Source organism: Zootermopsis nevadensis, unplaced genomic scaffold, assembly GCF_977971745.1.
Source record: "Zootermopsis nevadensis isolate Lab colony 2312 unplaced genomic scaffold, Znev_1.0 Znev_ptg000028l, whole genome shotgun sequence".
NCBI classification, from domain to species: Eukaryota; Metazoa; Arthropoda; class Insecta; order Blattodea; family Termopsidae; genus Zootermopsis; species Zootermopsis nevadensis.
The window spans coordinates 9,162,663-9,177,033 of NW_028259160.1; the positions used below are offsets into that span (position 1 = coordinate 9,162,663).

Below are 14,371 nucleotides of genomic sequence, written 5' to 3' on the forward strand. Positions count from 1 at the left end.
ACGTATACAGTGGTAAAGTTTATGTGGAGTAATTTAACGCATTACAGCAGAGACTTGTGGTTAGTTGAGAGATTTGAGATTTTCTTAGCGGTGAGTCTGAAGATTGCTGTATTCTGGGTTGTTGCGCCGTGCAAAGTTATCCCTTGTTAGCTATCCCTTTGATCCCTTCTCCATTCCCTTTTAATACTACTTATTTCATAAAGCGGGTGAATTAATATACAACGTGAATATTCAATACATTCGAATTTTTGTTCTGCACAACAACTGTCATACGGCAGAGCCCTCTGTAGAGTACCTGCATTACAAACAATAGTTCCATAAGTAGTCACCAGATGGTATGTCGATTGCAATGTGGTGGCATCTGCTGAAACCAAAATGGAATATAAGCGGTGACATTTTATTTACGATTGTTCGCATCTAAGAAGCCCTGGTCAGAGGTTTGTTACGCGATATATGGTGCAGGCAATAGGAAACACGAATGGTCAGAAGAATTGGTAGAAAACAGAAGAGAAAAAAATTGTCATATTCATGAAGTGATGGCTGCGAAAGGTAAGACTCTTATAAATACAATGTTGAATATTTCTTTCATAATCCCGTACAGAACTCTGGTAAGGAGCACTGATCATCGGGTAACAATCGGCTTATACTCCCATCATAACTATGTCATTATATATTCTTAATTGCGTTTGTTTGTATCAGTATGTTTGTGTCCAACTAACCTCTACCACTGGGTGCTTAGAATTGCATGTCAGTTTAGATTGCACAGCACAGAAAGATTAATAATACAAGCAAATTATTACTAAAATTCATACTACTTCTGCCAGATGTCAGATTCTTCTCAGTCTAATGTGGACGTGATAAATACTTGGAGCTCTGTGTTCAATCCACTACATATCTTCAGTATTTTCCACTGGGACAGTTTTTCCTCGTCTAATATAATTATGAAGTGGGTTGGCTATTTGCTTGTAAATTACTTACTGGAATGTATATTGACTTACTTTCTTGTATCAACTGATTCAGAATGTACAGTGATGTTTTCTGATATATTTCAGGTGGACCAGAAACAGAAGATCAGCAGAAATTACGGTTTCAGGTTGAACTGGAATTTGTTCAGTGTTTGGCCAATCCAAACTATCTCAATTGTAATCCTGTTTTCTTACAATGTCTGGATAAATATATTGTTTCCTAACACTGCTCTGTTAATGAAATGTTAACATTTAATTTTGTAATTTCAGTTCTAGCACAACGAGGTTATTTCAAGGACCAAGTTTTCATAAATTATCTGAAGTATTTATTGTACTGGAAGGAACCAGAATATGCACGTTACTTGAAGTAGGTATATAGTGGTGTGTGTGGTGGCATTTTATTTGCTAGTGCCTCAAATGGAATTTAACCATGTGCCCTCTGATTACATCTCATAGCCATTACTGTTAAATGTTTATTTGTTTGCATGTTGTTATATATTGCTCAGTATGTATTAATAAAATAATGTTTATATGTTGTAGTTTAATAAAGGTTTAAAGTAATTACACAGCGATGTAATATGAGTATTATTACTTTATCAGGTATCCAATGTGTCTGTACTTCTTGGATTTGCTGCAGTATGAACATTTCAGACGTGAAGTTGTAAGTGCACAGTGTACTAAGTTCATAGATGACCAGCAGATCTTGTTATGGCAGCATTACACAAGGAGGAGGACACGGCTGTTACAGAGTCAGGCAGAGCAAGTCCCGAATCAAATTGCAGCCAACACTAATGGTCAGAGCCAGCCACAGAAGACATGACGGTGTTGGCTTATTCTTTGTGAATACCAAATATATTAAATATGTCTTTTCACTGCTCCTTTCAAGCATGACTTATGGAAAGTTATCTTGTAATATGAAGACTGTTGAAGTCTGCAATTCTTCCTGTTATCCTCTGAATTACTATTTAGCCCTTCAAAGTCAAAGGGTAACCATATTTTCTATCTGCCTTAACAGTAAGTAAAACTACATTTGTGCTTCTGGGTTTCATAAGTTTTTCAGTGTAAACAACAATCATTTCTTTAAATGACATCAGCCAGTTGATTTTGCAATGATGGAATCTTGTGTTTTCTTTGAGGTACAGACTGAATTCATAAATATTGTTTAGATGAGCTGTGGCTTCGGAAGGTTAAGTGTTTGAAAGACGTTCTAAAATATTTCGTATTGCAAGGTAATTTCTTTCTTTATCATAACTATCATGATTTATTAATTTATTTATAGGCTACATTAATGTCCAGTTAAGTTTCACAAATGTGAGTTATTAAATTTTAACCTCAAAATTTAGAAATTAATATCTAGCCTAAATGGAAAATGGGATTTTTAGGTTCATATATCAAATGGTATGTTAATTATTCTCGTGGAAACAAGTTACTGTTTTTCATGTTATGTTTTTGATAAATAATCAGTGATTGATTGATGAATCAGCTAATTGTGAATGAGACTTTCGTTAAATGTATGATCGAGGAAGGGTTCAAGGTTGTTCGCGATGTATGTATTGAGCTTGCCCAAACATAAGATCCTGCCCAAGGTCTGATGTGTGCCCTACTGAGTTGATAAGTGCTGGATACCTTACTTCAAGAATTCCACAGCCTGCTGCTGGAAAAATTCACAAAGTACTTGTTTTATTTGTCTGAGCAACGGTGAAACAGAAATATTTCGTTGCTGTAAATGAACTTCTTTCATAATGTGGGTTTATTTGGAGTTGAAGATTTCTGGGTTGTTGCACTGTGTAGTATGGTTGATGTTTACATTTCAGACATCATACTACCTCCATCATCAGGGCGATTCATTCTCACCGCTGTAAAAACCTCAAATCTTACTTATTTGGAGTTGTTGGTACATATATTTTGCAGCCTGCATGCCTTGCACTGTGAAGTGCTTTATATAAACATGCTTGTTTATATTCCATATTTAAAATTTGTCATACTGGATGTGAACCTATGTTCATGTGAATGTGATTTGTAATAATGATGAACTTGTTAGGTTAGGTTTGTATGTGAATTCGTATTTGTAAGTCCACTGATGAATGTATGTCGTAATATTCAAGGTAATAAATGATCTGATGAATTAATTCATTTGAATTCAACATTTTAGTAGTTTTATAGAAATAGACATTGACTATTTTAACATTTCTGTATTTTTCCTGTCTGTTTACCAGCTTTGCAGGTATATCCTATAATACTGAACTCTGCCTTTACAATTTTAATGTCATCACAATTAATTTTGTTATATTCAGCTTCATATTATGATTATATATAAATATAATTCTTGTGAAATGATGCTAATACCAAAGCTTGCTACTGGACATGATTCTAAGGCAGTTTCATCTGGCTGCCATCTTCACGACATGTCTCCCAAAGATTAATCTCCAGTATTATCATACTGTCTCCTGAATAATCAAAAAAGTTATGTGTTTCTTATTGGTTATCATAGTTTGATGTTATTGTTCTTGCACTCATAGATTAAAAATTTAACTAAGAAATTTTTGATAACAATGTTTAATCAAAAACTTCTATTATCAAAACCTGCTATTATATGTGCTCCTGAAGCACTTATTCCAGTTTGTATACTCCATGCAGGCTATGTGTTTAAGGACCATTTACATAGTTTGTTTATAGCAGGCAGATCAAATCGCGAAATTATATCGGCGTACTGAAAGAATTCTGTAGGCTTAAGTAATAATGTTGAACCACTGAATTCGTAATTTTACCATGCAGGTGGCTCAACAGTATGGTCATAAAAGTGCAGTATTTCGTGGGGGTCACTGTATTGCTCGTAGTTTTATTATACAAGCCTCAGCTACTAATTTCACACGTGCTAATGTACCATGAGAGAACAATATTATTAAAAAGTATTTTTAACCTGAACTATGTTTGTATCTTAGGGACATTTTGACACATTTTTCTTTGAATTCGAGAACTGATTGAAATATTTAAATGTAATTTGAGCGACGACACAATAAAATATTCAGATCTCTTAAGAAATGAGAATCTTTGTTTCGTCGTGCCCTTGATACGCCTTCTATTTTAATCCTCTTCTTTGCTGCGAAATAACTGTCTTGCTTTACTATTGGTTTTAACATTCGATAAACCAAGTCGTCCTTGAGTCAGAAGATCAGCTTCCTTCCTTTTATGGGACACTAAAGTTCATTACAGAAGAAATTTAATTTGTTATATAATGTTGGATTTTACATTGCGGGGTTTTCTTCTGTCGTTTGTCCTCCATACTTACCAGTCTCCATCCCATAAGGTGTGTGATTGCCCTGACCAAGCAACACATTATCCTACACTCGGTGCTAAGTTATGAACATCTTTTACCTGACAATTTGGTTGGTCTCGGATTAATGATGGTTACGTTTATAGTAGGTGATAATAACGTCACTGTATATAAAATAGAAAGAACTGCCGATCCATACTTTATTTATTGCAGTTATTGTACATACATTCAAATAATAGCATGGTAACGTTACAAATGAAACATTGCATGTTATTGCTTTCCAACCAAGCCACACGGGAACTGAAGAGAAATGGTTGTGGACCATGTCTTAAAATTTCACATTCATAACAAATAAATGTATTATTTAATTGTGGATATGAATACTGTACACTTGTAATAGGTTATATAAAAGCAACAAAGTCCTAAACTTTTATCGATATATTGCTCGGGTGTTTTCAGTTTATCCAGTGACACTCTCTAATTAGACACCATTATTTGATTGTCTTAAGAATCGACAACATTGTAATGCAGTTTACTTAGAAACCTCTGGATATAACAATCTGTATATTGTTAAGGATTAATGCCAAGGTAAACTACGTACTATAACATAATTTTAACTCCTTACCTTGATAATATTGTTAGTTGAATAGTATATATTTAATACACAGTAATTGAGTTATTTGTTTGACAGTATATTTTATACTTTCTGGCTGAAGGGGATACTTCACAAGTATTTTGTAATTGAAATGGAGATCCTCACCTCACATATTAATCAGTTTTTGATCATAGATATATTATCCACATTAATGTGATAGATAAAAGTAAAATAAAATTCAGTTGAAACGCTGTTGCTTTCTTGAAATTACACACAGTAGTTGAAAATTAATTATAACCGCAAATATGTATCCTATTTTTAACTTTTGTGATTGCAAACACAACCATTGTTTTCATTCCTAAGCTGTAAACAAATTAACATGTTGCACGAAACAGAGGTTAATTTTTATTCCTATATTTCCTGACATCAATAAAAGTAATTTCATTAACCATTTGATAACGAACGCAGTTATCTCTGCAGTGTTCGCGGTAACAAATTGCACAGGAAGTCAAAGGTGATAGTGACGTGTCCTAAGAAAAATAGATAAAAGGAAGGGAGGGAGATTGTGAATGTTAACAGCCCCATGTCCTCTGTCAAAGAACACTGAAAACATCTGGAGTTTGAAGTTCTCACAGCGGTGAAGATATAGATTGTGGTCTTGGTTATGACGCCGTGTCGTCTTGTAGGTTTCTTTTTACCAAAGTTCCTCCGAAACCCTGGTAACCATCTACAACTCTAGACGCTATTACAAAGAAGAAGTCCACAATCGTCTATTAAAACAATGTGGGGATGCGAGACTGCAGGAAGATAATTTAGCTTCTTTAATTGAATTACTCATTGTCTGAAGGATGTTTAAATAAAATAATTTACATATTAGAAATACATTGTATCCCCTTTGTTGTGGAATGTAACCTTCCACATTTTCATGATTCATCAGGTTTGTAGCTAATAACAATTACTTTGGTGAGTACTATCATGATGAATTTGGATCTGAGACCCTGTTTAGGTCTTAAAATTGCCAGGTCCGTGCATTCTCTAATGCAGCATAGACAGTTTTCAAGACACTGTGATCTCGGAGAAGTTCAAAGTATGCTACACTTATTCCTGTCAAGCGCATCGTGCAGATTGTCCATTATGGGAGAGCATACTTCCTTGTTAGCCTGCCCAGTCTCCAGACAGTCTACTGCCTTCATCAACTCCTTGAAGACAGCGACTACTCGCCAGTTGTATTTAGCACTACACTCCACATACGTACATTTCCAATGCTTTTTCACCAAATTTACTATATCACGTCTCTTCTCTCTGTAATCCACATCTCTGCCACTGGCACCGCCACTGCTGCTTCCGGCAATTGCCGCTGTTGGTCCTCCCGAGCCAGACGCCCCCGAACCTCCCGTGGCACCATTTCCCCCGGAGGCTCCTCCAGTACCGGAGGAAGACACAATCAAGTCCTGCTTATTACCGACGACAAGGAGCGGGACATTTCGCATGTCTCGGCTCTCTAACATTTGGTCTCTCAGCGTCCGGATGTACTGGAATGTGTCCGCGTTGGACAGGTCGAACACCAAGACGTAGGCAGTAGCGCTGCGAAGCCCGTAGAAGCGATAGTCAGTCCATTCGTAGTAGGAGTTGACCGGGAAGTAGGGGATCACGGGGATGTCGGAGATCTTGAGCTCATACAGATGATCGTTGATGATCACGGAAGGGTAATACGTATGCTTCTGGTCCGTCGGAAGGTACTCCTCCGAGAAGTCGTTCCACACGAACTGCTATTGGCAAAGAACAGTCACGTCAGTGACAAGTTTATTTTTTACTCTGAAAGATGAACGGAAATTTTAATAATTATTTGTAAACAAATATTTGGCACAAAGTTAGATTCAATGACAGAGAACGAAGATAACTGTTAACTTTACAGTTCATATTTGTGGCTTCCTACTTCTGGGTGAGTGAAATTGTGAGATTTAAGGATATGGAGATAATTAGTGCTTACACAGTGTCCATTTACAAAGAAAATCGACGTTTCGTAAGGTAATGAATCCTTTCTCGAAACAGAAGGAAGCAAATTCCTCTGAAACATGTTTAATTTCACCACGCCGACGCTATACGATAATAAGAAAACTTATCAACTGAAATTAATGCTCTTACTAGTAGAAATTTATGCCAGAATTGTGGAATATTTATTGACTAATTTTTAACTTCATATTTGTTTATTCCTTTAATAACTTGTAATTAACTTATATATTTGTTCTGTCAAATGAATGATTATGTATAGTTGAAGCGCATGGGTGGATATTCTGTTCACATGATACCGGAATCGGAAAGGAGACACACAGTAATACAGCGAATATTGCAAAGGGTTGTAGCTTATTTTACATGCTTAATGTCGTTATATCTCTCTCGCCATATTTCAAACATTAATCCTGAAGTGGTTCTATCCGATTATACATTTTAACAACTTCTGAATATTAATTCCCGCTGCCTTTTCGCTCTTTTGGTTGTTCTGAGACGCCTTTGTTGTCCGTCGTGGCAGAGCTTTGGGTTTCTTTTGTTTTTCGTGTCTGTAAGTGTGTTACGGTGTTAACAAAGGAACGTGTTGAAGATAGAGAACAAATTATTCTGTCCCCAAGAACGTGCCTAGAAGGATGGCGGTCTTTAATAATGACTGTTCCCAACTGCCTAACACGAAATATGTTTAAACGTCAGATATTATAATCTAAAGGCTGTGATGTTAACCATAAAGTTTCCTTCGATGAAATGTTGTTGTATTATTCAATAATACTTAACTTTCTAATCATTTTCATTTTGAAAATGTTTGTATTTTAACCTTTTAACTGTCACAGAAATTGGTTATCTTCTGGATTGTTGCGCTGTCTAGTCTGGTAGAAGTTAACCGACGCTTCAGAGGTTCTCGCTGCCTCCATCTGAAAGGTTGGTAAACCTCTACCGAACTACACGGCGTTACAACCCAGAAGACATGCATCTTCAACATATTACTTGCATTAGCAAATTTGTACTGTGTGGTCTGCATAAAATGAAATGTCTTCAAATAAGTATATTGTATAAATTGGAAGGTTGGAAGACCATTCTGCCCTTCACTCATACTCCTTCTGTTCAGCCAATAATGAACCAATCAAACGCGAATGACGGCTGTCTATAATGACGTTTTGGTTTTCAATCAGTCCACAACGCAATTCACGAGTGAAAACTTTGGCAGTGCTGTCTGTATATAAGTCTACTCGTGGCATTTCCATCTCAAAGGTATTATATTCGATTACAGGTTTACCATCAGATGCCACTCTGGATAAAATAAGCATATCGCTTACATTAATATTTGTTTAGTGCGATAAAATTTGTAACATTTTAAGTATTATTTGCACTCATGGTCCCTATTTATAAAGGGGGAGATCGATCGGTAGTTGGGAACTACAGACCGGTCAGTTTAACCTCGGTGGTTTGCAAGCAAATGGAGCACGTTATAGCAGGGTATCTAAGGCAAGTCTGGGAAAGGAGTGAGTGGTTATATGAGGGTCAACATGGGTTTAGACCAGGGTACTCATGCGAAAGTCAAGTAGTCACGGTTTGTCAAGATGTTGCTGATTCATTGGACGAGGGAATCAGGACTGATGCGGTTATAATAGATTTCTCAAAGGCATTCGATTTAGTCCCACACGATAGGCTGATTACAAAAATTGCTGCAACCGGTGTGGACTTGAGGGTAGTGTTATGGGTAAAGGAATTTCTCTTAGGACGTTCGCAAAGAGTAAGAGTGGACGGACAGCTATCTCATGAAGTCAGGGTAACGTCAGGAGTGCCGCAAGGGAGCGTATTAGGTCCCTTGCTATTCCTAGCTTATGTTAATGATATTTGGAAAAACATTGATTCAAATATACGGCTTTTCGCTGATGATTGTATAGTATACAGGAAAATAATGGATAGTAGTGACATTGATAAGTTACAGACAGATATGAATAGATTATGGGAATGGGCGGTAGAAAATGAAATGAAGATAAATCCAGGTAAAAGTAAAGCAGTCAGCTTCAATAGAGCTAGGGTGAAGGATAAGCTGAGTTACTTTTTTGGGGATCAATTAATTCCAGAGGCAAATAGCTTTAAGTACTTAGGAATACTTATTCGCAGTGATCTGAGCTGGGCAGATCATGTGAATTATACACTAATTAAAGCATGGAAGGCTCTCCATTTCGTAATGCGTATACTAAAAAAGGGAAATAACAATACGAAACGTTTAGCTTATACGTCGCTAGTGAGACCGATACTTGAATATGGAGCTGTGTGTTGGGACCCTTACAGGGAAGGACAGGTAAGAGCCCTAAATCGGGTGCAGAAGAGAGCGGCTAAATTTGCAAATTTCACGAACGAATCTGGTTGGGAAACATTGGCACAGCGTAGATTGATAGCCCGAATGTGCGCCCTTTTCAAAGCATACACGGGGGGCCGGGCTTGGAAAATGATAGAGGATAGATTATTAAAGCCATGCTACCTGGGCAGGGACGATCATACTCGGAAAATTAGGACTAGGAAACAAAGAACGGATGTAGGCAAATATTCCTTTGTAAATAGGACCATAAGAAGCTGGAACCAATTACCTCCAGGCGTGCTAGAGTCTTTCCCCTGTAAATTAGGCACCTTTAGAAAGAGGGTCAGAAAAGTAGTTACAAGCTAAGGGTTATTAAGTTGGGAATAAATGGTGATAAGGGAAGTGAAGTGTCTTAGTCTCCAAGTGATGAAGGGCTGTAGTTTTTTTTTGGGATAAAATTTTCATGTACTGAGAGCGGACTTTATATTCTACTCTAAGTATTGTGATTAATTAGTGGATGTGTGTTTTTTATTGTGTGTCAGATGTTTTATTTTGAGTGTGGTATCTTGTATTGTTGTGTCTCATTGTATTGTTGTGTGAGTGCATCAGTTCATGACGTTTGTAATACATTACAGTTATTGTCTTATGTCTAGGTGGTATTAAGTTCTTTTTTTTAAGTTAAGTACTTGAGGTTGGATGGTTTTGTAATTTATGAGTTGGTTGATTTTGAGTGGGATGTGTTGTTTTTGTTGTGTCCTTTTTTTTATTGTTTTGTTCTGTCTCTGTGTTGATGTATCTCATTGTTTGTGTGTCATATTGTTTTTGTTGTGTCCTTTTTTTATTGTTTTGTTCTGTCTCTGTGTTGATGTATCTCATTGTTTGTTGTGTCCTTTTGTTTATTGTTTTGTTCTGTCTCATTGTGTTGATGTATCTCATTGTTTGTGTGTCATATTGTTTTTGTTGTGTCCTTTTTTATTGTTTTGTTCTGTCTCTGTGTTGATGTATCTCATTGTTTATTGTGTCTAATTGTTTTTGTTGTGTCCTTTTGTTTATTGTTTTGTTCTGTCTCATTGTGTTGATGTATCTCATTGTTTGTGTGTCATATTGTTTTTGTTGTGTCCTTTTTTTATTGTTTTGTTCTGTCTCTGTGTTGATGTATCTCATTGTTTATTGTGTCTTATTGTTTTTGTTGTGTCCTTTTGTTTATTGTTTTGTTCTGTCTCATTGTGTTGATGTATCTCATTGTTCTGTTATGTCTCATTGTTTTGTATGTTATTGTAGGACACTGCCACCGGGTATAAACCCATTTGCAGTCAATAATAAATAATAATAATAATGACACGAAATGAACCTGTAATAGGTAGGCGGCTCTTCTGTCCGTAGATTCGAGTATTTGATATCCCAGACTACAGAGAGTGCATACACAGTGTCATTATCAGAGTGTAGTAATTAATGAAAACCTTAATTAGACCGCAGAATGTCTTTAGTTGATATATTCGTAACAAAGAGTGTTATGGGATATATAGAAGTTATTTGAAGGTTTTAACTGCGTGACTCAATGGATGGCTTTTGTATATAGCATTAAAATGCGTTTAATAAAATTAATTTAGAAATAATAAGTAGGTACTACTTTCATATGATGTATATGCTAATCGTACACACTGAGTCAGATAAATATGTGCAAAATGTCAAATGACACTTCTGAATTTCTGAATTGTGGTGATGCGACAGTCAGGCATGTCGTCAGTGTTGTTGATAGTAAAACATCACAGCCAGGAGAAGTTAGTTTTTCGTTCTGTTCATTACCTTCGTTATACAGTCGCGTAATTAGTCTCTCCTAGGCCACCTAAATCCAGTTTGCATCCACATTATGTATTTCCTGAAGACGGGAATATTGTCACTGCTGCTAATGGAAGCACATCCAAATATTTGCCAAGGCACTTCTATTTGTTTCGTTCTGTACGTTCTGTATGTGAGCTGTTGTTCTTCGCACTCTGTCTCTTGTACTCTTCATGTAACAATAAACATGATTACGAGGCAAACAAGTTTGTAGTCACTGTTCTCAAACCAAACTCGTAGTTTACGTTTGAGCAGTTCTGCCAGTCTGCTCCGATTTACATTGACCAGTTTTATTCATTTACCACATTCAGTTCTACTGCTCTGGTTTAATCTGTTTGTCTCACAGACAGAATCAAAAGTTCGTGGATAAACTCGACGTGACGTCATGGTTGCAGCGGAATTGCTTCAGATATTTTGTTATTAAGCAAATACGCGTTTTCAAGCAAAGTGCAGTTTTCAAAACAATGGAAAGGTTACAGAGCTAACTTCTGGCTTGCTGTAATTATATCTTCCGAATTCATTTTATATATATGAAGTATTTATTTATTTATGATCTATGTGATGACGTCTGTAGGCCAGAAAGCGGTTAATAACTTTTGATTTACCTTCAGCGTATGCGACGTACTGTTTTAAACTTTTAGTGATTTGTGTTATTAATGACTCCTTATAAAATTTCAAACGTTGTGAATTTAAACAGGATTTAGCTGACCTGCGAATTGTCGATAGAAGTAATTTTGTTGTTATGGTGATAAACTCGAGATTTTTATAGCAAGGAATTTATGAAAGCGCAGTAACTGTCACCTGCTTAGGGAAGATTTTGTATCGGAAGCTTCAATATATGATACGACATCGTTAAATAAGTTCGACTCTTTTATTTGCTCTCACTTATAACAGAGACATAGAAACAACATGATTTCATTGCTGGAAAGCATGAAATGTAAAATATGTGACAAAGAATTATGTTCCGAGAGAGAAAACTGATATAATTGAAAAATGAAGCTTTTAGCTCAGATCTAACTGACTTTTCCTTTCAGCCAATTTAATGGAATTTTTTACCAATATTGACACAAGAAGTACGACAGCTAATGCGATGACAATTGGAGAGTGCGCGCTGAGTCATCACCACGGGTGTTTGCATGTTAGAGTTCCCGTCTCGTTGGGATTTCTTGACTGGAAGGTCGCTGTAGATTCATCGCGAGAACGAACTACCTACTTAGTTCCACCTTGCGAATCTCAAAGTTCATTCATTGTCTGTGCATTTAATTTTGTAAGGTAATATAAATTATGAGGAAACGGAAGGAGATATGGAGGTGTTCTATTGCTCATTGACAATGTTTTGAGCCAGTTGGTAATAAAATTAATTGATTCTATTTCATCTGAATAGGTAAGGTAGCTTACAGTAAGGTGGACATTAATTTTATTTGGGTAGGAATTTGGAAGATAACAGTCGTGGTTAATTTGAAGATACTGTCTCGGTATTTTCATGGAGAGTCCGAGGAAAACCACGTAATATTTATCACTTGAAGCCGCGAAAGTAAGATATAAAATTCCAGTTTTCTATTCGTGGCCTGCCGGTTTCAAATCTCGTCTCAGATCAAAGACTTTCGTGGTTTTGTTTCGTGCAGGAAAATTCTGTTATAGCGCCTTAAATTAGGTTACAGCCGCTTCGTATCATGTTATTTACTGTTCATTTTTCTCAGATCCCCTTGTCGTTCGAATTTACGCAATTTGGATATCTGAAAAGAGATTTATTTAAATAGGGCTAGAATAAATTAATCAATAAATCGTTACCTCTTAAGATCAAAGTAGCTTTGACTTTTGAGGAACATTCTACGGAATATTCTCTTGATACGCCATGATATTCAGACAGTGTGCGTCCGTTCTCATTTAAATTCTAACGGTGAAGCAATGTATGGGGTGAGGCAGTCTCTAATTCAGCTGAAGTCACGGCAGTCAAAGTGAAATGTAGGGTTGCACTGGATTTGATTACCGTAACTAAAAGTTAGAGGGGTCGTTCTGTTGAAAGGTCAGATTGTACGGTCCGTTAACTCTTATCCACGTAAAAAGAAATAGATGTGACCTTAGCATTTCATCGCAGAATACACATAGGACTACATTACGACGTTAAAATTTCATTCTAATGCCACCCGAGTAGGTAGTAAATGTTGTCACTTTGCTTTCAGTTGTTTGTCATTTTGTTATTAGATCAGTCATTTACAGACGCGTTTGCGATCAGTAGCCCTCAAATATGAGTAGGTATACTTGCGAAATTAACGAGAAAATATCTCCTGACTAGAACCAACAGTAAATATGGCTGTCTTCTGGGTTATTGCGCTGTGTAATCTGGTAAAAGATTACCGACGTTGCAAATGTCCTTGCTGCCTCCATCGTCAGGGCGATTAGACTGTCACGGGGCATTTTTCTCTAAAACAATGTTTTACTTTGTCATCGAAACAATAGCGTGAGCACTTCCTATTAGGTTTTGCAACCAAATTTTTGTATGTTTTCTCTGTTGTATATGTGTTATTTTTTGATCGATTACATCCGTTTAATTTAATCTGCAGAGTCTCAAAATGAGGGCAAGTTCTTTTTGTAAAACAAGCGATTTATTTGAGTCCTAGAATGTGCTGCTATGCAAATTAAAATTAATTGTTTGTGTTGATTGTTCCTTCCTGTTGTCTGTTTGAACAGGCAATTCAGTAACAAGTGATTGTATGCGTTAGGCAGACAGGCCAGCAAACTTGTCAATAAATCCGTGTGCCACGGCGGAAACTGCTATACATTCTGAGCGTGTAAACTTTGTTGTTTACACATAAACGTCCAAGGGATTTTCTTGGATCCCAAAACATTATGTAATATATAGCTTTTTCGTGAAGTCATAAATTATTATCATAGATATTTTTATAGACTCTCAGAGGTCTGTATGATAAATGGAAGTTGCTGCCCCGTCCATGCCCTTAAAAGTACTTTGAGGTACGGCTGAATCATATCTTTTAACTTGACAGAGGATTGGTAAGAAACAATGACGCTCAGTCATAAACTCACATTTATTCGCTCGTCATTTACTAACTGATTTATACATTCAGTAACTAACTCACATTCATTCTCGTTGATTATGTCATTCGTTGAACCATAGACTCACATATTTACTCACATTGGTGTAAGGACTCGTAACATCGACACCATTAACAGAGCAGACAGTCACACTGCTCAACCCCAAACTGGTCCAGTTCGTTGAAATTTAAACTATATAAATCTTTGTCACAAAGGCAATTTCAATTATATGTTCTCGCCTTATTTCACCCTTTCAAATGATCGCTTCCAGTCGGTTACCCCTTCAACTTGATTTAATTACCTTAACAGTTCTACGATAATTACAAATT

General features: G+C 36.4%; 3 protein-coding genes across 4 annotated transcripts in view; 2 read left to right on the forward strand and 1 right to left on the reverse strand.

Moving 5' to 3' along the window:
- The window catches only part of LOC147872343 (uncharacterized), a 271,681-nt gene that overhangs the window by 136,622 nt on the left and 120,688 nt on the right, over nt 1–14,371 (forward strand). The gene's annotated exons all lie outside the window — the stretch shown is intronic.
- Nucleotides 317–3,094, forward strand: MED31 (mediator complex subunit 31). Its single transcript, XM_022077936.2, has 4 exons — nt 317–549; nt 1,053–1,142; nt 1,236–1,332; nt 1,566–3,094. Exons 1-4 carry the CDS (start codon nt 537–539, stop codon nt 1,783–1,785), a joined length of 420 nt encoding a protein of 139 aa, XP_021933628.1. The 5' UTR covers nt 317–536; the 3' UTR covers nt 1,786–3,094.
- The window catches only part of LOC110836581 (uncharacterized), a 60,348-nt gene continuing 50,402 nt past the window's right edge, over nt 4,426–14,371 (reverse strand). The window contains exon 3 of one of the 2 annotated variants that reach the window (XM_022077916.2): nt 4,426–6,600. In XM_022077916.2, coding sequence (XP_021933608.1) covers nt 5,917–6,600 — 684 coding nt within the window. In that variant the 3' untranslated portion in view covers nt 4,426–5,916. Of the gene's footprint in view, nt 6,604–14,371 lie in introns of both variants that reach the window. The other variant, XM_022077913.2, reaches the window with a different exon arrangement.

Bases quoted from the DNA above. Each gene is read 5' to 3' on its own strand.
- MED31 (XM_022077936.2), top strand. The intron at 1,143-1,235 runs GTAATCCTGTTT...TTGTAATTTCAG, and splicing joins CAATCCAAACTATCTCAATT to TTCTAGCACAACGAGGTTAT. The intron at 1,333-1,565 runs GTAGGTATATAG...TTACTTTATCAG, and splicing joins GAATATGCACGTTACTTGAA to GTATCCAATGTGTCTGTACT.